This window comes from Ooceraea biroi, chromosome 6 (genome assembly GCF_003672135.1).
Source record: "Ooceraea biroi isolate clonal line C1 chromosome 6, Obir_v5.4, whole genome shotgun sequence".
Taxonomy (NCBI): Eukaryota; Metazoa; Arthropoda; class Insecta; order Hymenoptera; family Formicidae; genus Ooceraea; species Ooceraea biroi.
The window spans coordinates 9,648,182-9,670,534 of record NC_039511.1 but is presented as its reverse complement, the minus strand read 5'-3'; the positions used below and the strand labels follow the sequence as shown (position 1 = coordinate 9,670,534).

The following is a 22,353-nucleotide window of genomic DNA, read 5'->3' as shown; positions in this document are numbered from 1 at the left end:
TTCCTCTCACTCACTCTTTCTGTTTGCTCTTTTTTTAACATATTAACTATTACTGCACTAAACTTGTAATGTATATATATATTAATAAATAAATATATAAAATAATAATTATTCGACCATTAATTGGCAAGCTCAATTTATTAATCAAATTGTAACGTTTCGACCAAGGTTTCTGGTCCTCTTCAGACAAAGATAATGATATATATTACATAAAAAATTCCTTCACAATAACATTAGAACTATATGAAATATTGTGGACGCAATAATCACGATTTCAAACTGAAATGAACAACGTATTAAACTATCCCAGTCAGCCAAACCTGTGAAGAACAGACATTGGCAAAATCTGTTCGACAAAATATGTGAGCAGAGAGGCCACAGATTGGGTACAAAATCCACCCAGTAAGCACACTGTCAGCAGTATGCCGACAGATTGGCAGCATATCTGAAGCAGAATAATGCAACAGATCCGGTACCATATGTGTCCGCATTAAGCTTGTGTTCTGCCAGCAGATCCTGCTTATAACATGATCTGACAGCAGATTGGCGGCAGAAACTGAACAGAGCCTACCGACATAACCTGGCGGCAGATTGACGGTAGAAATAGAGCAGGATCTGCGCAGTGTAGTTGGCAGCAGATTTTCGACTTTTTTCGAAGTCACTTGTGTTCTGACTGTTGCATCGACATGATCTGTCTCGAAGCGCAATATTTTAATCTGAATAGAATTCTTTTGCAAAGTATTGCACTATGGCCGCTTCAACAATCGAAACTCGTACGACTCCAGTTTATTATAAGCTGGACTATTCTCGTTTCCGCCATTATGTGTCAGGTAAAAAAGCTATTATTTTACACTATTATTGAGTGTAAGAAAGGAAGAGCAAGAAAGGATAGGAGATACTAAATATTAGTATAAGTTTTTTACATCAATTACATGTAAAAAAACATTTTCACACTAACATACTACATATTATGTAGTATTAGAACTAATCTAAAGAATCGTTTCATAAATAAGATTTATCGAAATATCTTTATCTGCAACTCCACTTCATTCATAATATATTAGTATTTCGTAAAACATAAACAATAACTATATACCTCAATTGTGTGTGTAATGTACCAATTATAATATTTATTGCAGTGTGATTTATGTTATTATTTTTATACATTGTAATTTATTATAATATTCTACATACGCAAAATATTATGTATGTCTCCTCGATATAATGTAAAATACTACAAAATAATTAGAATTCAAAGCTTAAAGTTTATTTGTTAAGCAGATTTTAAAACTTTATACACACATTCATCCTTCTTCCACAATAATCCATTAAATTACATTTACTGTTTTGCAGATAACTACATTTTTTACGTCACAATTCACATCTAAATTTGCTATTAAAGTTATCTCCTGTATACTGTTCTTATCTTTTTTGACGATACATTACATGTCATTTCGATTTAACATCAAAACCGTACGTTAATAGATAAAACTAGCCACTTGTTATAATAAGAATTCCATTGATTAAATAGTAATATAATTGAAAAACTGAAAACCTGCTTCATGTCTCCTGTTCTTATGTTTTTGTATGGACAAATATAATATTAAACATTGTTGAAATAACAGTTAAAGGATTTGATGGAGCAACTTCACTATGCATGCACCAAACTAAGAGACAAAAATGAAATCGCTATAATACAAGAGTATGGCAGGACTGCAAATCGTGTTACAGCTGCATGTGTCGGTAAATTGAAATGTCTACACGTCATTAATTCTGTATTCTACGTACCACATCTATGATAAATATTTCATTAGAAAAACAGTACCCACCGCCCGCAGAAAGGAATTATACATGCAATATATGTACACCTATTGCATAAATGTAAATCATATTATAGCTATGTTCGGTTTGCATATCTATCTTAATTAAATGTGGAACAAAGATAGACCAGCACAAAAGCGTAAATGTGTGCAAGCCAAACACAGTCTCTACACAATCATGAAGCATATAGCACATCATCCAACAAATATATATAAATATAGCACAAAATAAATACATATGTAAAACTTCAAATATGAATTGTACTTGTTGATATCTTGTATCCATCTACAGATTGCACAATAATTAATAATGATGAAATATTTGAAACCATAAAATAAGATAAATATAACAAGAATTTTTAATATTTTTAGTACTTGTTGGTATTACAAAACTTGCTTTTTGGGCCGTTCAAATTGCAATACCTTATCTCGATAACGTTGCACCTATAAATGGATACCGACCACGTCGATTATATATAGATGTCGAATACTTTATTGATCAAGAAAAATATTACTATGTAATTCTGATTCACATGAATGCAGCCCTATTTATTGGAATATTAACAGTACTAGCAACGGGAACACTGATGCTTATGTTTTTCCAACATGCATGCGGAATGTTCAAAATTGCTTGGTATGAAACTGGACACAAATTAACCACGAGAATTCTCCAAAAGTATTAATCGAATCAACTTTATAAAACTACTACCGGAAATAATGTATTTTAAGATTAAAAAAAAGAAGAGGTCATTGTTCGACAATACATATTCGACATTATATTTGTTACAGTTATTGTATCGAACACGCGATTGAGATTAATGCACTGAAACATATTAGTTTTAACAGCGAACCTTCCATATCCAAGAAAATAGTGTATGCTGTAGATATTCATCGGGAAGCTATGCAGTTAGTATCAAAACCTTTTTCAAGAGTCTTTACGTAATTTTCTACAAATTGTAATACAAAGATAAAACGTAAGAGCGTAAGAATGATGATCAAAAAGAGTGTTAGAAAAGTGACAATTTGATCATCGTTACATTAGATTCGCTACTTTGATGTAACAAAATATTAAGAAATCATATAAACTAGGACTAAATAATATGCAAAGACTCACAATGTTGTTACAACTTAATATCTGTATATCATGATACATAGGGGTGTTACAACAGAAATATATTTTGTCTTTAAAGAATAACCGACCATTTGATGAACAGGTTCGATACAACGTTCTTTTGTTTAACAGTGCTCTCGGTGATTACACTGAGTCTCAATCTTTTCCAAGTAAGGTTAAGAGGTCGGAATTGCCTAAATATATTTTCCAATTATTACTTTGACTTCCATTACTCATTTTACACTACAAAGACTTTTTCTGCAGTGATACTAGTTTACTCACACAGTAATGTATAGCACTTCCAGTAACATGCAGTGTTATAACATAAAGCATATTATAGCAATGAAAGAAAGGAAAAAAACTGAAGAAAACTGCTCAATAGTGTACATAAAACGATGTTTTAAGAGAAATATACAAAAATAAATTAAAATTAACAAATTTACTATTTAGATTTCTCAATCTGTGACATTCGAACATAATATAAAAAAAGTTATAATTCCTGCTGTAAGCGTACTTGTTATTAGTATATACGTGTTTCTTGCCAATGTGTTTGGACAACATATAACGGATAACAATAATGAAATATATGCTGCTGCGTAAGGGACACGTTGTATTAAATACACTTATTATATCCACTACTCGAATCATAACTTATGCATAAAACTTGTAGATACAACATTCGGTGGTACTTGTGTCCTCACCATGTACAAAGACTGATAGTGTTGCTTTTGCAAAGGAAGGCTAAACAATTTCATTTAACTTGCGGAGGAATGTTCATAGCATCGTACGAGTGTTTCGCAACGGTAAAAATTGGTAAAATGTGTTAGATAAATACACTTTTATATTTAAAATAATAAAATTGTTAACAACAAATAAATATGAAACATTGCAGTTAGCAAAAGCAACGATGTCTTACTTTACTCTAATGCATTCCACACGAAGATAAGAAAGAAACACATCACTAAAGACAAAAATAGTGTATGTACAAAAAATATAATAATATATTATGTTCGAGTTCGAGCGATTGTAGAGGTTGATTGGATTTTAAATAATTATACCTTACAAGGAAAGAGCTTCATACACCTCTGGCGCCTAATAACCAGCGCGTACAAAACTCAAGCGAAAAAATATCTCAAGCTAGAAGACACATAGAAAACAACCGATCAATCCTCGGTCGATTGTGTTTTTATTTGTCGAGATTTGAATGGTTAGATCGTTGGAGAAGATCGCTTTGTTCGGTTGGTTTTCTCTGTTCAGTAATAATGGTCATCTCAACTTCCGCTAATCACTAGTTTCTGCTCTCTGTAAGATTGCGAATATCCGGAACGATCAGTTTTCACGAGTTAATAATCATCGGCACTGCGCTCAATTCATTTTATTTTCCTTTTATCTATTTTGTTAATACAAAAGGTTTTGTTTTGTTCGTTCCTCCAAGATGGGACGTTCGTCAACCCGGCATGAAGCACCAACGTTTGTGACGACGCGAGCAAGATCTCCGCTTTTGTGAGCGGTCCTAATCAGGAGCACTTCAAAATCCTCCGTTTCGTACTTGCCGTGACCGACAGAAGATTTCCGCTTGCTTTCCTATATTTATTCCATCAAGGCGAAGGCCTGGTGGCGCTATATATTAAAAGTATAAGGACGAATAAAGCACCTGTTTCAATTAATTCTCATCCTTAATTAACGCTCAATCTATCTCAATTTAATTTATTGTACTAAAGTCGCCCGGCGTTCAGATTTGGGCGGACGCGGCACTCCTTGCATTGTATCCGAACGACATTTCGGCGGCGCAAAACATATTGATATGCTAATATATCAGCGGTACTGAAAACTGCAAACCTTACTATTCGAAAAGTGCTTAATTATAGGTAGCTGTCGAGCACAACTACAAGAACGTGCAATGAAATATGGGAGTTTCCAGTTAAGAAATTCAAGGTGACTTTCACGTGATCTTCAAACATTTCAAGTTCCAATCAGTTGCAACATTTTATATCTTTTGTCAAGCCATAACTTTTTTATATAAAATATTTTCTTCTCAAATCCCGTAATTTCCAGATATTATTGTCTGTTCTAATTAAAATGGGACGCCGTGTGTGTGTGTGTGTGTTATTATAATTAGATATATATTTTTAATTACATATACAGTTTATATGCAGGCTGTACCAAAATAACCATATATGAAATAATCATATAATAATCAGAAGATTCCTGATACGGAACAACTTTTTCCTTTACCAAAATTCAGTCCGAATGATAATTTTCAAATGAGAACTATTTCAAGTTATCCAATTAGCTTATTATATCGCGTGGGATTCAGGAGTGGCATAAGGCGCCCACTTCGCCGCATCAGAAAATATCACATAAGTCATATAAACTATTTCCTTTCTATCTTATTAATTTTAAATAAATATAATATCTATAATATATATTAAATACAGTAGCGTTCGAAAGTATTTTGTTCATATCAAAATTTCCTGGAATTTTCGAACGAAAGGGGTTAACTATACGAAAAACTCAATTGCAAATTAAAAGTCATATATATTTTTTTATATCCTTATAGCACATAACTCTAATCTAAGTAGCTTATCATTTGCTAATGTCGCCAACTGAGAAGTTTCGTACAAAATACTTTCGAACGCTACTGTATATTTATACTATTATATAATATGTTATAATATTACTAAAAATAATTATATATATATATATATATATATATATATATAACATACATAAAAGTCTATATAAATATCTGACAAGTAAAAGAGATCTACTAACCAACTTTACAGGAGCGCATGGATGATCATTTCTCTTCACTAATGTTAGCTGCTTTTATACAGTACAGTAAAGGACTGTATAAAATACAGTACGGTAATTAACTGATAGTAAACTGATACTTCGAAGTGAACATTTCCACATTAAAATAAAGAAAATAACAAGGGAAACGAATGGATGCGTCCCTGCATACTTTAGGATTAGTCTCACATTTTCATGTACTTTTTTTTCTTTCTTTTATGAAATAAAAGCACCTGTTATGTTTTACGCGTTGTTAAATCGATCGCTTAACAGTATAAGTTATAGTATAATCATTTACACTACACGTACCCCTATTTCATAATTGCACGTTATAGTGTACAAAAATTACACCGAATTGGATAAATTTACCTTCTAAGTTATAGGTACTAGAAAAAAGAATAAGAAGGAATATTTGTTCGATCGTTAAAGAAAGAGGGGATAATATGCGCCTCTTTCTTTTTCGCAGTCACTTGTGTTCTGACCGTTGCACCGACATGATCTGTCTCGAAGCGCAGTATTTTAATCTGAATAGAATCCTTTTACAAGGCACTGCACAATGGCCGTTTGAACTGTCGAAACTCGCACGACTTCAGTTTATTATAAACTGGACTATTCTCGTTTCCGCTATTATGTGTCAGGTAAAAAAGCTATTATTTTACACTTATTATTGAGTGTAAGAAAGGAAGAGCAAGAAAGGATAGGAGATACTAAATATTAGTATAAGTTTTTTACATCTATTACATGTAAAAAAACATTTCCTCACTAACATACTACATATTATGTAGTATTAGAACTAATCTAAAGAATCGTTTCATAAATAAGATTTATCAAAATATCTTTATCTGCAACTCCACTTCATTCATAATATATTAGTATTTCGTAAAACATAAACAATAACTATATACCTCAATTGTGTGTAATATACAAATTATAATATTTATTGCAGTGTGGTTTATGTTATTATTTTTATACATTGTAATTTATTATAATATTCTACATACGCAAAATATTATATATGTCTCCTCGATATAATATAAAATACTACAAAACAATTAGAATTCAAAGCTTAAAGTTTATTTGTTAAACAGATTTTAAAACTTTATATACACATACATCCTTCTTCCACAATAATCCATTAAATTACATTTACTGTTTTGCAGATAACTACATTTGTTACGTCACAATTCACATCTAAATTTGCTATTAAGGTTATCTCCTGTATACTGTTCTTATCTTTTTTGACGATACATTACATGTCATTTCGAATTAACATCAAAACCGTACGTTAGTAGATGAAACTAGCCACTTATTATAATAAGAATTCCATTGATTAAATAGTAATATAATTAAAAACCTGAAAACCTGCTTCATGTCTTCTGTTCTTATGTTTATGTATGTACAAACATAATATTAAACATTGTTGCAATAACAGCTAAAGGATTTGATGGAGCAACTTCACTATGCATGCACCAAACTAAGAGACAAAAATGAAATCGCTATAATACAAGAGTATGGCAGGACTGCAAATCGTGTTACAGCTGCATGTGTCGGTAAATTGAAATGTCTACACGTCATTAATTCTGTATTCTACGTACCACATCTATGATAAATATTTCATTAGAAAAACAGTACCCACCGCCCGCAGAAAGGAATTATACATGCAATATATGTACACCTATTGCATAAATGTAAATCATATTATAGCTATGTTCGGTTTGCATATCTATCTTAATTAAAGGTGGAACAAAAATAGACCTGCGTAAAAGCGGAAAAGTGTGCAAACCAAATACAGTCTCTAGACAATCATGAAGCATATAGCACATCATCCAACAAATATATATAGATATAGCACAAAAGTATTACATATGTAAAACTTCAAATATGAATTCTACTTGTTGATATCTTGTATCCATCTACAGATTGCACAATAATTAATAACGATGAAATATTTGAAAACGTAAAATAAGATAAATATAACAAGAATTTTTACTATTTTTAGTACTTATTGGTATTACAAAACTTGCTTTTTGGGCCGTTCAAATTGCAATACCTTATCTCGATAACGTTGCACCTATAAATGGATGCCGACCACGTCGATTATATATAGATGTCGAATACTTTATTGATCAAGAAAAATATTACTATGTAATTCTGATTCACATGAATGCAGCCTTATTTATTGGAATATTAACTGTAATAGCAACGGGAACACTGATGATTATGTTTTTCCAACATGCATGCGGAATGTTCAAAATTGCTTGGTATGAAACTGGACACAACTTAACCACGAGAATTCTCCAAAAGTATTAATCGAATCAACTTTATAAAACTACTACCGGAAATAATGTATTTTAAGATTAAAAAAAAGAAGAGGTCATTGTTCGACAATACATATTGGACACTACATTTGTTACAGTTATCGTATCGAACACGCGATTGGGATTAATATACTAAAAAATATTAGTTTTAACAGCGAACCTTCCATTTCCAAGAAAATAGTGTATGCTGTAGATATTCATCGGGAAGCTATGCAGTTAGTATCAAAACCTTTTTCAAGAGTCTTTGTGTAATTTTCTACAAATTGTAATACAAAGATAAAACGTAAGAGCGTAAGAATGATGATCAAAAAGGGTGTTAGAAAAGTAACAATTTAATCATCGTTACATTAGATTAGCTACTTTGATGTAACAATATTAAGAAATCATATAAACTAGGACTAAATAATATGCAAAGACTCACAATGTTGTTACAACTTAATATCTGTATATCATGATAACAGGGGTGTTACAACAGAACTATATTTTGTCTTTAAAGAATAATCGACCATTTGATGAACAGGTTCGATACAATGTACTTTTGTTTAGTAGTGCTCTCGGTGATTACACTGAGTCTCAATCTTTTCCAAGTAAGGCTGAGAGGTCGGAATTGCCTAAATATATTTTCCAATTATTACTTTGACTTCCATTACTCTTTTCACACTACAAAGACTTTTTCTGCAGTGATACTAGTTTAATCGCACAGTAATGTATAGTAATTTCAGTAACATGCAGTATTATATCATAAAACATATTATAACAATGAAAGAAAGGAAAAAAACTGAAGAAAACTGCTCAATAGTATACATAAAACGATGCTTTAAGAGAAATATACAAAAATAAATTAAAATTAACAAATTTACTATTTAGATTTCTCAATCTGTGATATTCGAACATAATATAAAAGAAGCTATAATTCCTACTATAAGCGTAGTTGTTCTTAGTATATACGTGTTTCTTGCCAATGTGTGTGGACAACATATAACGGATCACAATAATGAAATATATGCTGCTGCGTAAGGGACACGTTGTATTAAATACACTTATTATATCCACTACTCGAATCATAACTTATGCATACAACTTGTAGATACAACATTCGGTGGTACTTGTGCCCTCACCATGTACAAAGACTGATAGTGTTGCTTTTGCAAAGGAAGGCTAAACAATTTCATTTAACTTGCGGAAGACTGTTTATAGCATCGTACGAGTTTTTTGCAACGGTAAACTTGGTAACATGTGTTAAATAAATACACTTTTATATTTAAAATAATAAAATTGTTAACAACAAATAAATATGAAACATTGCAGTTAGCAAAAGCAACGATGTCTTACTTTACTCTAATGCATTCCACACGAAGATAAGATAGAAACACATCACTAAAGACAAAAATAGTGTATGTACAAAAAATATAATAATATATTATGTTCGAGTTCGAGCGATTGTAGAGGTTGATTGGATTTTAAATAATTATACCTTACAAGGAAAGAGCTTCATACACCTCTGGCGCCTAATAACCAGCGCGTACAAAACTCAAGCGAAAAAATATCTCAAGCTAGAAGACACATAGAAAACAACCGATCAATCCTCGGTCGATTGTGTTTTTATTTGTCGAGATTTGAATGGTTAGATCGTTGGAGAAGTCGCTTTGTTCGGTTGGTTTTCTCTGTTCAGTAATAATGGTCATCTCAACTTCCGCTAATCACTATTTTCTGCTCTCTGTAAGATTGCGAATATCCGGAACGATCAGTTTTCACGAGTTAATAATCATCGGCACTGCGCTCAATTCATTTTATTTTCCTTTTTCTATTTTGTTAATACAAAAGGTTTTGTTTTGTTCGTTTCTCCAAGATGGGACGTTCGTCAACCCGGCATGAAGCACCAACGTTTGTGACGACGCGAGCAAGATCTCCGCTTTTGTGAGCGGTCCTAATCAGGAGCACTTCAAAATCCTCCGTTTCGTACTTGCCGTGACCGACAGAAGATTTCCGCTTGCTTTCCTATATTTATTCCATCAAGGCGAAGGCCTGGTGACGCTATATATTAAAAGTATAAGGACGAATAAAGCACCTGTTTCAATTAACTCTCATCCTTAATTAACGCTCAATCTATCTCAATTTAATTTATTGTACTAAAGTCGCCCGGCGTTCAGATTTGGGCGGACGCGGCACTCCTTGCATTGTATCCGAACGACATTTCGGTCGCGCAAAACATATTGATATTGTTTGAGGATGAGCGGAATGAATATAGTTTTGAAGAGAATTTTAGTAAAATCCTAATTTCTCACGAAATAATCTCAGTCCTTCGCAAGGACTCAGTACATCCGGTATTTGTCTGAGCAGGGGAAAATATTTTTCTCTAATGTTCGGCAAACATCGGTCGAAGCGGCTCGCGTTGCCATATATGGGCATGTCGAATCGTCGTTCGAGCAACTCGGGCGAATAACAAGATAGTTTGGAAGACCAAATGAAGAAAATACTGCGGCAAAAACCGAATCAGTTGTCTCACGATTCTAGTCGAAGAAAGTCTTCTTCTCTAACTCGTAATTTTCTCTTTGTTCGGTTCACCTCACGAGTGCCGTGTAACCGAGTCTCGTTCGAACGACCATTCGACGCCTGGTTTTACTAAATCGGGTTCTCTGCGTTAACCACTATTAAACTGAGACGACAAATACAGATTCAATTTCACTGAATCGCAACCTTTACTTTCTTTGGTGTGTTGTGTCTAATCCTGCCGTCAAATCCTTATCGAAGACTTCCGAGTCTCGAGTGCACGATTCTCGCGCTCAGCGGTGGGCGTCGTCAGTGAATCTCGAACAGATATGCTAATATATCAGCGGTACTGAAAACTGCAAACCTTACTATTCGAAAAGTGCTTAATTATAGGTAGCTGTCGAGCACAACTACAAGAACGTGCAATGAAATATGGGAGTTTCCAGTTAAGAAATTCAAGGTGACTTTCACGTGATCTTCAAACATTTCAAGTTCCAATCAGTTGCAACATTTTATATCTTTTGCCAAGCCATAACTTTTTTATATAAAATATTTTCTTCTCAAATCCCGTAATTTCCAGATATTATTGTCTGTTCTAATTAAAATGGGACGCCGTGTGCGTGTGTGTGTGTGTGTGTGTGTGTGTGTGTGTGTGTGTTATTATAATTAGATATATATTTTTAATTACATATACAGTTTATATGCAGGCTGTACCAAAATAACCATATATGAAATAATCATATAATAATCAGAAAATTCCTGATACGGAACAACTTTTTCCTTTACCAAAATTCAGTCCGAATGATAATTTTCAAATGAGAACTATTTCAAGTTATCCAATTAGCTTATTATATCGCGTGGGATTCAGGAGTGGCATAAGGCGCCCACTTCGCCGCATCAGAAAATATCACATAAGTCATATAAACTATTTCCTTTCTATCTTATTAATTTTAAATAAATATAATATCTATAATATATATTAAATACAGTAGCGTTCGAAAGTATTTTGTTCATATCAAAATTTCCTGGAATTTTCGAACGAAAGGGGTTAACTATACGAAAAACTCAATTGCAAATTAAAAGTCATATATATTTTTTTATATCCTTATAGCACATAACTCTAATCTAAGTAGCTTATCATTTGCTAATGTCGCCAACTGAGAAGTTTCGTACAAAATACTTTCGAACGCTACTGTATATTTATACTATTATATAATATGTTATAATATTACTAAAAATAATTATATATATATATATATATATATATATATATAACATACATAAAAGTCTATATAAATATCTGACAAGTAAAAGAGATCTACTAACCAACTTTACAGGAGCGCATGGATGATCATTTCTCTTCACTAATGTTAGCTGCTTTTATACAGTACAGTAAAGGACTGTATAAAATACAGTACGGTAATTAACTGATAGTAAACTGATACTTCGAAGTGAACATTTCCACATTAAAATAAAGAAAATAACAAGGGAAACGAAAGGATGCGTCCCTGCATACTTTAGGATTGGTCTCACATTTTCATGTACTTTCTTTTCTTTCTTTTATGAAATAAAAGCACCTGTTATGTTTTACGCGTTGTTAAATCGATCGCTTAACAGTATACGTTATAGTATAATCATTTACACTACACGTACCCCTATTTCATAATTGCACGTTATAGTGTACAAAAATTACACCGAATTGGATAAATTTACCGTCTAAGTTATAGGTACTAGAAAAAAGAATAAGAAGGAATATTTGTTCGATCGTTAAAGAAAGAGGGGATAATATGCGCCTCTTTCTTTTTCGCAGTCACTTGTGTTCTGACCGTTGCACCGACATGATCTGTCTCGAAGCGCAGTATTTTAATCTGAATAGAATTCTTTTGCAAAGTACTGCACTATGGCCGTTTCAACAATCGAAACTAGTTCAACTTCAATTTATTTTAATCTCGACAGTTCTCATGGCTGCTATTTTCTGCCAGGTAAAAAATTATTATTTTATACTATTATCTTTGAGTATGAGATAGGGCTAGTGTGAGAGAGTGGAAGATAATAAATATCCATATGTTACATGTAAAAAATCTTTTTCACATGAACATAATACATAATATGTATCATAACTAATTTGAAGAATCGATAGCGATTTATAACTAACAAGTCATCAATATCTTCAGCAACGACTCAACTTCATTCATAATATATTCAGTATATATTTCATAATATATGAATAATAATTATACACCTCAATCCTGTGTAATATACCAATTATAATATTAATATTGCATTGTGTTTTATAGTATAATTTATATATTATAATTAAGTTTAAGTAAGATATTATTATAAATATGCCTTCTCGATCTACTGTAAGATACTCTAAAATAATTACTTCAAAGTTTAAAATTAAAATTACTTTAAAGTTTATAGTTTATATGTCAAGCAGGCTTAAAAATAAAATACAGACCTGCGCGCATGCACACAGACACACAGACCCACAGCCTACACGCGCGCGCGCGCGCGAGTCTTTCTTCCACATAATCCATTAAATCACATTTACTGTTTTGCAGATAATTACATTTTTTACGAGAGAAGTCACATCCAAATTTGCTGTTACAATTTCTTCCCGTTTACTGTTCTACAGCAATATGATGATAATATACAGTGCATATCGATTTAACATCAAAACAGTACGTTAGTAGATAAAACTAGCCACTTGGTATAATAAGAATTCTGTTGATTAAATAATAATATAATTGAAAAGTTGTTTCATGTTTTTATGTTCTTGTACAGGGTGTTATTTAATTCGCGTCTACTATTTACACCTTGATATTTTCATGAAAAATTGAGTCGAAAAGTCCTGAATGATTTTTTTCTATAATGTTTAATAAAGTAGTAATTATTGAGTAAAATCAATCCTATCAACGCCGTCCTTTAGAAGTATACACGTCTGTAAGTCACACAGACTGTCTTAACAGCATGAACACAGCGGCGGAGTATTCACGCACACTACCAGGCGAGTTACTGATGTGCGGCTAAAGGGTTGGCGCTGATTGGATCGACTTTACACAATAATTATTACTTTATTAAACATTATAGAAAAAAATGCTTCAGGACTTTTTGACCCAGTTTTTCATAAGAAATATCACTGTGTAAATAGTGGGCACGAATTAAATAACAACCTGTATATGGAAACGTAATATTAAAAATTGTTGAAATAACAGTTAAAGGATGTGCTGGGGCAACTTCACAGTGCATGCACCAAACTAAGAGATAAAAATGAAATCGCTATAATACAAAAGTAAGGTAGAAACGGAAGTTATTATACAGCTGCAATTCTCGGTAAGATGAACTTATGAAACATTTACATATTATTAATTATACATTCTGTTTAACATAATTAACGTAATTAACGTTTATGATAAATATTTTATTGGAGAAACGATACGAATATATTGTCTACAAAAACATTTATACATGAGATATACATATATCTATAGCATAAGTGTAAATCATGTATTATGGCTACGTTTGATTTGCACGCTTTTGCGCTGTCAGTCTATCTTTATTGCTCATTATCATTAAATATAGAATAACCCTAACAGCGCGAAAACATACAAACCGAACACAGTCTACACACAATTATTTTTCATACAGCACATACTAATAAACATTTGATATAAATATAACACAACTTATTAAATTCATGTTAAAATTCAAGTGTACAATTGTTGATATCTTGCATCCATTTACAAATTGCAAAGTACTTACTAACGATGACATAAAATAAGATAAATATAAAAAAGACTTTATAATATCTTTTAGTATTCTACATTATTGCGACAATTATTTTCCAAGCCAATCAATTATATTATGCAACTAAATTTGATACATACGATATTATTGCACCTATAAACGGATGCCGATCACATCGATTATGTATAGCTGCCGACTACTTTACTGATCAGCAATACTATTATTATACAATTGTGCTTTGCATGACTGCAGCTGTATCTATTGGAGTACTAACAATAATAGCAACGGGAACACTAATGATTGTATATCTCCAACATACATGCGGAATGTTCAGAATTGCTTGGTACGAAATTGGGTATAAAAACAGCCGCGAAAATTCTACAAAACATTGTTTATCGAATCAAGTTTATAAAACTACTACTGAAAACAATTTATTTTAAGACAATAGAAAATAAGAAATTATTCAACTTTTGTTCAATATACAGGGTGCCTCCGTATCAGTGACCGCGTATCACCCGTTAATGGCATATAGCCTGGACTTAGCTGAACAGAAAAGTTCTGTACCAGTTTGCAATTTGCGCAATATTAATGGAGATATTAACGATTAAAGTTAACGAATGAGAGCGCGTCTCGAGCGGAAAGGCTGTAAAGACATGCAATGAAAGTGGGCTTATATGCCATTAACGAGTGATCACTGAGACACCCTGATATGTGTGTGTGTGTATATATATATATTTGTCATAGTTATCGTTTGGAACACGCAATGGAGATTAATGTACTAAAAAATATTAACAACTTTAAAAATTCAAACAGCGAACTTGCGATATGCAAGAAAATAGTTGATGCCGTAAATATTCATCGAGAAGCCATCAAGTTAGTATTAGACCTTTTTTTAGAAGTTTTTACATAATTTTCTACAATATACTAAAAAAATGAATAAGGGAATCGTAATATTAGTTATTAAAAGATTGTTACAAGAATCGACAATTTACTTATTATATACCATTACATGAGATCCGATAATTTTTAAAACACTGTTACCAAAACAAAAAAGACCAAATAGGTAATATGCAAAGACACATAATATTTTTGTTACCTAATATTTATACATGATAATGCACATGTAATATAGCTCTATATTACATGTGCATTATTTTATTTATATTTTATTTATATTTTGTGTTTAAAGATTAAGCGATGATTTGATAACCAGGTTTGACCAAATGTACTTTTGTACAACAGTACTCGAAGTGATTACAATGAGTCTTAACCTTTTTCATGTAAGCCTGCGAATTTTGTATCGCTTAAATGTACTTTTCAACATTCATTTGAATTCCAATATTTTTACTCTACGAAGTATTTTTCTCCAGTGTACTAATTTACTCACACAACAAAATATAGCAGTTTAGTAAAATGTAATATTATAGCATAAGGCATACTATGGTGGAAATATGTATATATTTTTATGTTTTTTGTTATTTTTTATTTTACGTCTTTTTTTTAAAGATGGAGAATATTAAAAAGTAAAACATATATGAAGTTTTACAATATATTGTTTTTTCGCAATTGTTTTCGCGTTTGAGGCAAATCTCTGATTGGCTCAGAGAACCGCTATTAATTTGGACGACTGCGTATCTCAGGAATGTTTCACCTTATTTATTTCCACTATGAGACATACTACAGCAGTAACTTTCAGAAAAAAAATGGAAAACTAGAGAAAACAATTGAATATGCACTGCATATAGAATGGTGATTTTATAAAGCCACGTACTTATCAACGGAGCGAGCACGAGCGAGCAAGAGCGAGCGTTCGCTCATGTTCACAAATACTCGCTCATGTTCGATCAAAATATTCGCCCTACGTCCATACTGGCATGAATTCGTTTCTATTCGCGATTGATCCGTAAATCGTGATCACGAACAGCGATGAGCAAGCATCGTGTAATGACGGACTTTTTGCCGTTCCCTTCGAAACGATGCAAGAAGTGATTGCATTTTCTTATTTCTTTCTGCGCTTTCGGTTTCCATTAATGCAACTAATTCGTTCCACGAATCTGCTTTTTTACTTTATATTTTAAAATATTTATCACAAAACGGGATGCATTCTGTAAGCATCTATGAGTGTTAAAATTGTATCGTTTGGCCATTCCATATTGGACAACATTCGCGACTAAAGACGCGCTGAACAGTCGAATTAATAAAATAATCGTTTACACCAGAAGAGCGTGAGTATGTCTTTTCTTTAATTTACCGACATCAGCCGAATCATTCGCGAGCACGAGCAATCGAGTGTTTTCCTACTCACTCGTGATCGCTAACTCGTACACATCAAACGATTATTGAGTACGAATGCTCGCTGGCTCTTGCTCGCTCATGTTCGCTCCGTTGGTGAGTACGCGACTTAAGAGAAACACAAAAAATAAATTACAATTAATGAATTTACAGATTTCTCAGATTATAACATCTAAAGATAATATACAAGAAGCTGTTATTTCTGCTATAAGCCTATCCGTTCTTAGTGAGTACACGGTTTTTGCCAATTTGTGTGGACAATATGTAACGGACCACAATAATGCAGTATATGCTGCCGCGTAAGAAACACATTTAATATATTATTTAATAATTTATTAATAATTTATTTAATACATTTAACTACGATAATCTTTCTTATTTGACATAAAAAAAATATAAATTATTATGGGGACGGTTCGTCCAGTTATTGTTCAATCTGAAACTATTGTTCTCCTTCTATCTCAAATTATCGAATCATGACTTATGCATAAAACTTGTAGATACAACATTCGGTGGTACATGTGTCCCCAACATGTACAAAGATTGATAGTGTTGCTTTTGCAAAGAAAAGCTAAAGAATTTCATTTAACTTGTGGAGGAATATTCACAGCATCGTTCGAATGCATCGCAACGGTAAAAATTAGTAATATATGTTAAACATATTTTTATATTTAAAATAATAAACTTATTAACAAAGTAATATAAAATATAAAACAAACAAATGAAATATTCCAGTTAACAAAAGCAACAATGTCTTACTTTACTTTCATGCATTCTACAAGATAAGATAAAAATATATACCATAAATACAGAAATAATATATATATATATATATATATATATATATATATATGAAAAATGTAGTAATATGTTCCATATTTAGCAACAAAAGAGTATAACACTGTGTATAAATAAAATACCTAAAACTACTATGAAGACGATGATAAGAAAATTATGTATTATTATAATAAAATTATCCACTCTGGAAGTATTAATTGTGTTACATGTTCATTACTTATATCACAACTAAGCACATTATACTATTTCTATTCTCATTATATAACAAATCAAATATCTAATGCATTATATTTTTTAAAAGCATTGTATATATATACATATATACTTGTTTACTATTTTTAGAACGAATAGTGTAATATTATGCCATGTAGACATATGTATGTAAGTCTACAAAAATCCTATGAAAAATAGAAGAGATCTGCTATCAACATAATGGAAACGTATAAAACATTATCATTTTCCTTAAATAATCTTAGTTGTTCTTATATAGCAATTGATTGATAATAAGGTGATGCTTTAAACTGAATGTTCCAAAGACCGCGCGATGTACAATGAGAATAGCACAATAAAGTAACGAATATTACAACGCAAATGGAAGAATGCGTCCCTGCATACTTTACATAAGGAATTGTCTCATATTTTCATCTAAATTTTTTCGTTTTTTTATGGAACAAAGGCACCTGTTATGTTTTATGCATTGTTAAATCGATCGCTTAAAAGTATACGTTATAGTATAATCATTTACACTACACGTACTCCTATTTCATAATTGAACGTTATAGTCTACAAAAAATTACACCGAATTGGATAAATTCACCTTCCAAGTTATAGGTACTAGAAAAAAGAATAAGAAGGAATATTTGTTCAATCGATAAAGAAAGAGGGGATAATATGCGCCTCTTTCTTTTTCGCAGTCATATGTGTTCTGACCATTGCACCGACATGATCTGTCTCGAAGCGCAGTATTTTAATCTGAATAGAATCCTTTTACAAGGCACTGCACAATGGCCGTTTGAACAGTCGAAACTCACACGACTTCAGTTTATTATAAACTGGACTATTCTCGTTTCCGCTATTATGTGTCAGGTAAAAAAGCTATTATTTTACACTTATTATTGAGTGTACACTTAGATTATTGAGTGTAAGAAAGGAAGAGCATGAAAGAATAGGAGATACTAAATATTAGTATAAATTTTTTACATCTATTACATGTAAAAAAACATTTCCACACGAACATAATATATAATATGTAGTATTAGAACTAATCTAAAGAATCGTTTCATAAATAAGATTTATCGAAATATCTTTATCTGCAACTCCACTTCATTCATAATATATTAGTATTTTGTAAAACATAAACAATAACTATATACCTCAATTGTGTGTGTAATATACCAATTATAATATTTATTGCAGTGTGATTTATGTTATTATTTTTATACATTGTAATTAATTATAATATTCTACATACGCAAAATATTATGTATGTCTCTTCGATATAATATAAAATACTACAAAACAATTAGAATTCAAAGCTTAAAGTTTATTTGTTAAACAGATTTTAAAATTTTATATACACATACATCCTTCTTCCACAATAACTCAATAAATTACATTTACCATTTTGCAGATACCTACATGTTTTACGTCACAATTCACATCTAAATTTGCTATTAAAGTTTTCTCCTGTGTACTGTTCTTATCTTTTGTGACGATACATTACACTTCATTTCGATTTAACATCAAAACCGTACGTTAATAGATAAAACTAGCCACTTGTTGTAATAAGAATTCCATTGATTAAATAGTAACATAATTAAAACACTGCTTCATATTCTTATGTTTTTGTATGTACAAACATAATATTAAACATTGTTGCAATAACAGGTAAAGGATTTGATGGAGCAACTTCACTGTGCATGCACCAAACTAAGAGACAAAAATGAAATCGCTATAATACAAGAGTATGGCAGCACTGCAAATCGTATTACAGCTGCATTTGTCGGTAAAGTAAAATGTGTACACGTCATTAGTTATGTATTCTACTTAACATATCTATGATAAATATTTCATTAGAAAAACAATACCAACCGCCCGCAGAAAGGAATTATACATGCAATATATGTACATACACCTATAGCATAAATGTAAATCATATTATAGCTATGTTCGGTTTGCATATCTATCTTAATTAAATGTGGAACAAAGATAGACCAGCATAAAAGCGTAAAAGTGTGCAAGCCAAACACAGTCTCTACACAATCATGAAACTTATAGCGCATCATCCAAGAAATATATATAAATATAACACAAAATAATTACTAATGTAAAAATTCAAATATGAATTGTACTTGTTGATATTTTGTATCCATCTACAGATTGCACAATAATTACTAACGATGAAACATTTGAAAACATAAAATAAGATAAATATTACAATAACTTTTAATATTTGTAGTACTTTTCGGTATTATAAAATCTGCTTTTTGGGCCATTCAAGTTGCAATACCATATCTGGATAACGTTACACCTATAAACGGATGCCGACCACATCGATTATACATAGCTGTCGAATACTTTATTGATCAAGAAAAATATTACTATGTAATTCTGATTCACATGAATGCAGCCCTATTTATTGGAATATTAACAGTACTAGCAACGGCAACATTGATGCTTATGTTTTTCCACCATGCATGCGGAATGTTCAAAATTGCTTGGTATGAAACTGGACACAAATTATCCACGAGAATTCTCCAACAGTGTTAATCGAATCAACTTTATAAAACTACTACCGGAAACAATGTATTTTAAAATTAAAAAAAAGAAGAGGTTATTGTTCGACAATACATATTCGACATTACTTTGTTACAGTTATCGTATCGAACACGCGATTGAGATTAATACACTAAAACATATTAGTTTTAACAGCGTACCTTCCATATCCAAGAAAATAGTGTATGCAGTAGATATTCATCGGGAAGCTATGCAGTTAGTATCAAAACCTTTTTCAAGAGTCTTTGTGTAATTTTCTACAATTTGTAATACAAAGATAAAACGTAAGAGCGTAAGAATGATGATCAAAAAGGGTGTTAGAAAAGTGACAATTTGATCATCGTTACATTAGATTCGCTACTTTGCTGTAACAATATTAAGAAATCATATAAACTAGGACTCAATAATATGCAAAGACTCACAATGTTGTTACAACTTAATATCTGTATATCATGATACATGGGGTGTTACAACAGAAATATATTTTGTCTTTAAAGAATAACCGACCATTTGATGAACAGGTTCGATACAACGTTCTTTTGTTTAACAGTGCTCTCGGTGATTACACTGAGTCTCAATTTTTTGCAAGTAAGGCTGAGATGTCGGAATTGCCTAAATATATTTTCCATTTATTTATTTGACTTCCATTAATCTTTTCACACTACAAGACCTTTTTCTGCAGTGATACTAGTTTAATCACACAGTAATGTATAGCACTTTCAGTAACATGCAGGGTTATAACATAAAACATATTATAGCAATGAAGGAAAGGAAAAAAAACTGAAGAAAACTGCTCAATAGTGTACATAAAACGATGCTTTAAGAGACATATACAAAAATAAATTAAAATTAACAAATTTACTATTTAGATTTCTCAATCTGTGATATTCGAACATAATATAAAAGAAGCTATAATTCCTTCTGTAAGCGTAATTGTTATTAGTATATACGTGTTTCTTTCCAATGTGTTTGGACAACATATAACGGATCACAATAATGAAATATATGCTGCTGCGTAAGGGACACGTTGTATTAAATACACTTATTATATCCACTACTCGAATCATAACTTATGCATAAAACTTGCAGATACAACATTCAATGGTACTTGTGCCCTAACCATGTACAAAGACTGATAGTGTTGCTTTTGCAAAGGAAGGCTAAACAATTTCATATAACTTGCGGAGGAATGTTCATAGCATCGTACGAGTGTTTCGCAACGGTAAACGGTAGTAACACGTGTTAAATAAAAACACTTATATTTAAAATAAAAAAATTGTTAACAACAAATAAATATGAAACATTGCAGTTAGCAAAAGCAACGATGTCTTACTTTACTCTCATGCATTCCACACGAAGATAAGGAAGAAACACATCACTAAAGACAAAAATAGTGTATGTACAAAACATATAATAATATATTATGTTCGAGTTTGAGCGATTGTAGAGGTTGAATCGATTTTAAATAATCATTCCTTACAAGTAAAGAGCTTCATACACCTCTGGCGCCTAATAGCCAGCGCATACAAAACTTAAGCGAAAAAATATCTCAAGCTAGAAGACACATAGAAAACAACCGATCAATCCTCGGTCGATTGTTTTTATTTGTTGAGATTTGAATGGTTAGATGGTTGGATGAGATCGCTTTGTTCGGTTGGTTTTCTCTGTTCAGTAATAATGGTCATCTCAACTTCCGCTAATCACTAGTTTCTGCTCTTTGTAAGATTGCGAATATCACGAACGATCAGTTTTTACGAGTTAATAATTATCGGCACTGCGCTTAATTCATTTTATTTTCCTTTTATCTATTTTGTTAATACAAAAGGTTTTGTTTTGTTCGTTCCTCCAAGATGGGACGTTCGTCAACCCGGCATGAAGCACCAACGTTTGTGACGACGCGAGCAAGATCTCCGCTTTTGTGAGCGGTCCCACTCAGGAGCACTTCAAAATCCTTCGTTTCGTACTTGCCGTGACCGACAGAAGATATCCGCTTGCTTTCCTATATTTATTCCGTCAAGGCGAAGGCCTTGTGACGCTATATATTAAAAGTATAAGGACGAATAAAGCACCTGTTTCAATTAACTCCGATCCTTAATTAACATGGGACGCCGTGTGTGTGTGTGTGTGTGTTTGTTATTATAATTAGATATATATCTTTAATTACATATACAGTTTATATGCAGGCTGTACCAAAATAACCATATAT

At 31.7% G+C, this 22,353-nt stretch overlaps 3 protein-coding genes across 17 annotated transcripts in view; 2 read left to right on the top strand and 1 right to left on the bottom strand.

Moving 5' to 3' along the window:
- LOC105286976 (28S ribosomal protein S24, mitochondrial) overlaps positions 1 to 22,353 on the bottom strand; it is a 199,280-nt gene that overhangs the window by 1,354 nt on the left and 175,573 nt on the right. The gene's annotated exons all lie outside the window — the stretch shown is intronic.
- Positions 570 to 22,229, top strand: LOC105286198. Of its 14 annotated transcripts, none has more exons than XM_026970657.1 (10): positions 584 to 830; positions 19,003 to 19,122; positions 19,260 to 19,377; positions 19,831 to 20,092; positions 20,247 to 20,363; positions 20,645 to 20,735; positions 21,017 to 21,162; positions 21,237 to 21,376; positions 21,457 to 21,542; positions 21,998 to 22,229. In XM_026970657.1, the coding sequence occupies exons 1-10, from the start codon at positions 687 to 689 to the stop codon at positions 22,067 to 22,069; spliced, it is 1,296 nt and encodes a 431-aa protein (XP_026826458.1). In that variant the 5' UTR covers positions 584 to 686; the 3' UTR covers positions 22,070 to 22,229. The 14 variants fall into 14 exon arrangements, with proteins under 14 accessions (XP_026826465.1, XP_026826468.1, XP_026826467.1 ...); XM_026970656.1 differs by lacking the exon at positions 584 to 830 and adding an exon at positions 18,053 to 18,458 and having other exon boundaries at positions 19,873 to 20,092; XM_026970655.1 differs by lacking the exon at positions 584 to 830 and adding an exon at positions 18,057 to 18,458 and having other exon boundaries at positions 21,973 to 22,229.
- Positions 6,119 to 9,523, top strand: LOC105287157. 2 transcript variants are annotated; one of them, XM_026970678.1, is made up of 9 exons: positions 6,119 to 6,362; positions 6,885 to 7,004; positions 7,157 to 7,274; positions 7,724 to 8,027; positions 8,141 to 8,257; positions 8,539 to 8,629; positions 8,910 to 9,055; positions 9,130 to 9,271; positions 9,351 to 9,523. In XM_026970678.1, exons 1-9 carry the CDS (start codon positions 6,168 to 6,170, stop codon positions 9,402 to 9,404), a joined length of 1,287 nt encoding a protein of 428 aa, XP_026826479.1. In that variant the 5' UTR covers positions 6,119 to 6,167; the 3' UTR covers positions 9,405 to 9,523. The 2 variants fall into 2 exon arrangements, with proteins under 2 accessions (XP_026826479.1, XP_026826480.1); XM_026970679.1 differs by having other exon boundaries at positions 6,121 to 6,362; positions 9,130 to 9,262.

Coding starts and splice junctions, on each gene's coding strand:
- LOC105286198 (XM_026970654.1), top strand. CDS start 18,264: ATGCGCCTCTTTCTTTTTCGCAGTCATATGTGTTCTGACCATTGCACC. Junction 19,123..19,259: donor TTCGATTTAACATCAAAACC/GTACGTTAATAG, acceptor TTGCAATAACAG/GTAAAGGATTTGATGGAGCA. Junction 20,093..20,246: donor GGAATGTTCAAAATTGCTTG/GTATGAAACTGG, acceptor ACTTTGTTACAG/TTATCGTATCGAACACGCGA.
- LOC105287157 (XM_026970678.1), top strand. CDS start 6,168: ATGCGCCTCTTTCTTTTTCGCAGTCACTTGTGTTCTGACCGTTGCACC. Junction 6,363..6,884: donor TTTCCGCTATTATGTGTCAG/GTAAAAAAGCTA, acceptor ACTGTTTTGCAG/ATAACTACATTTGTTACGTC. Junction 8,630..8,909: donor TGAGTCTCAATCTTTTCCAA/GTAAGGCTGAGA, acceptor TTTACTATTTAG/ATTTCTCAATCTGTGATATT.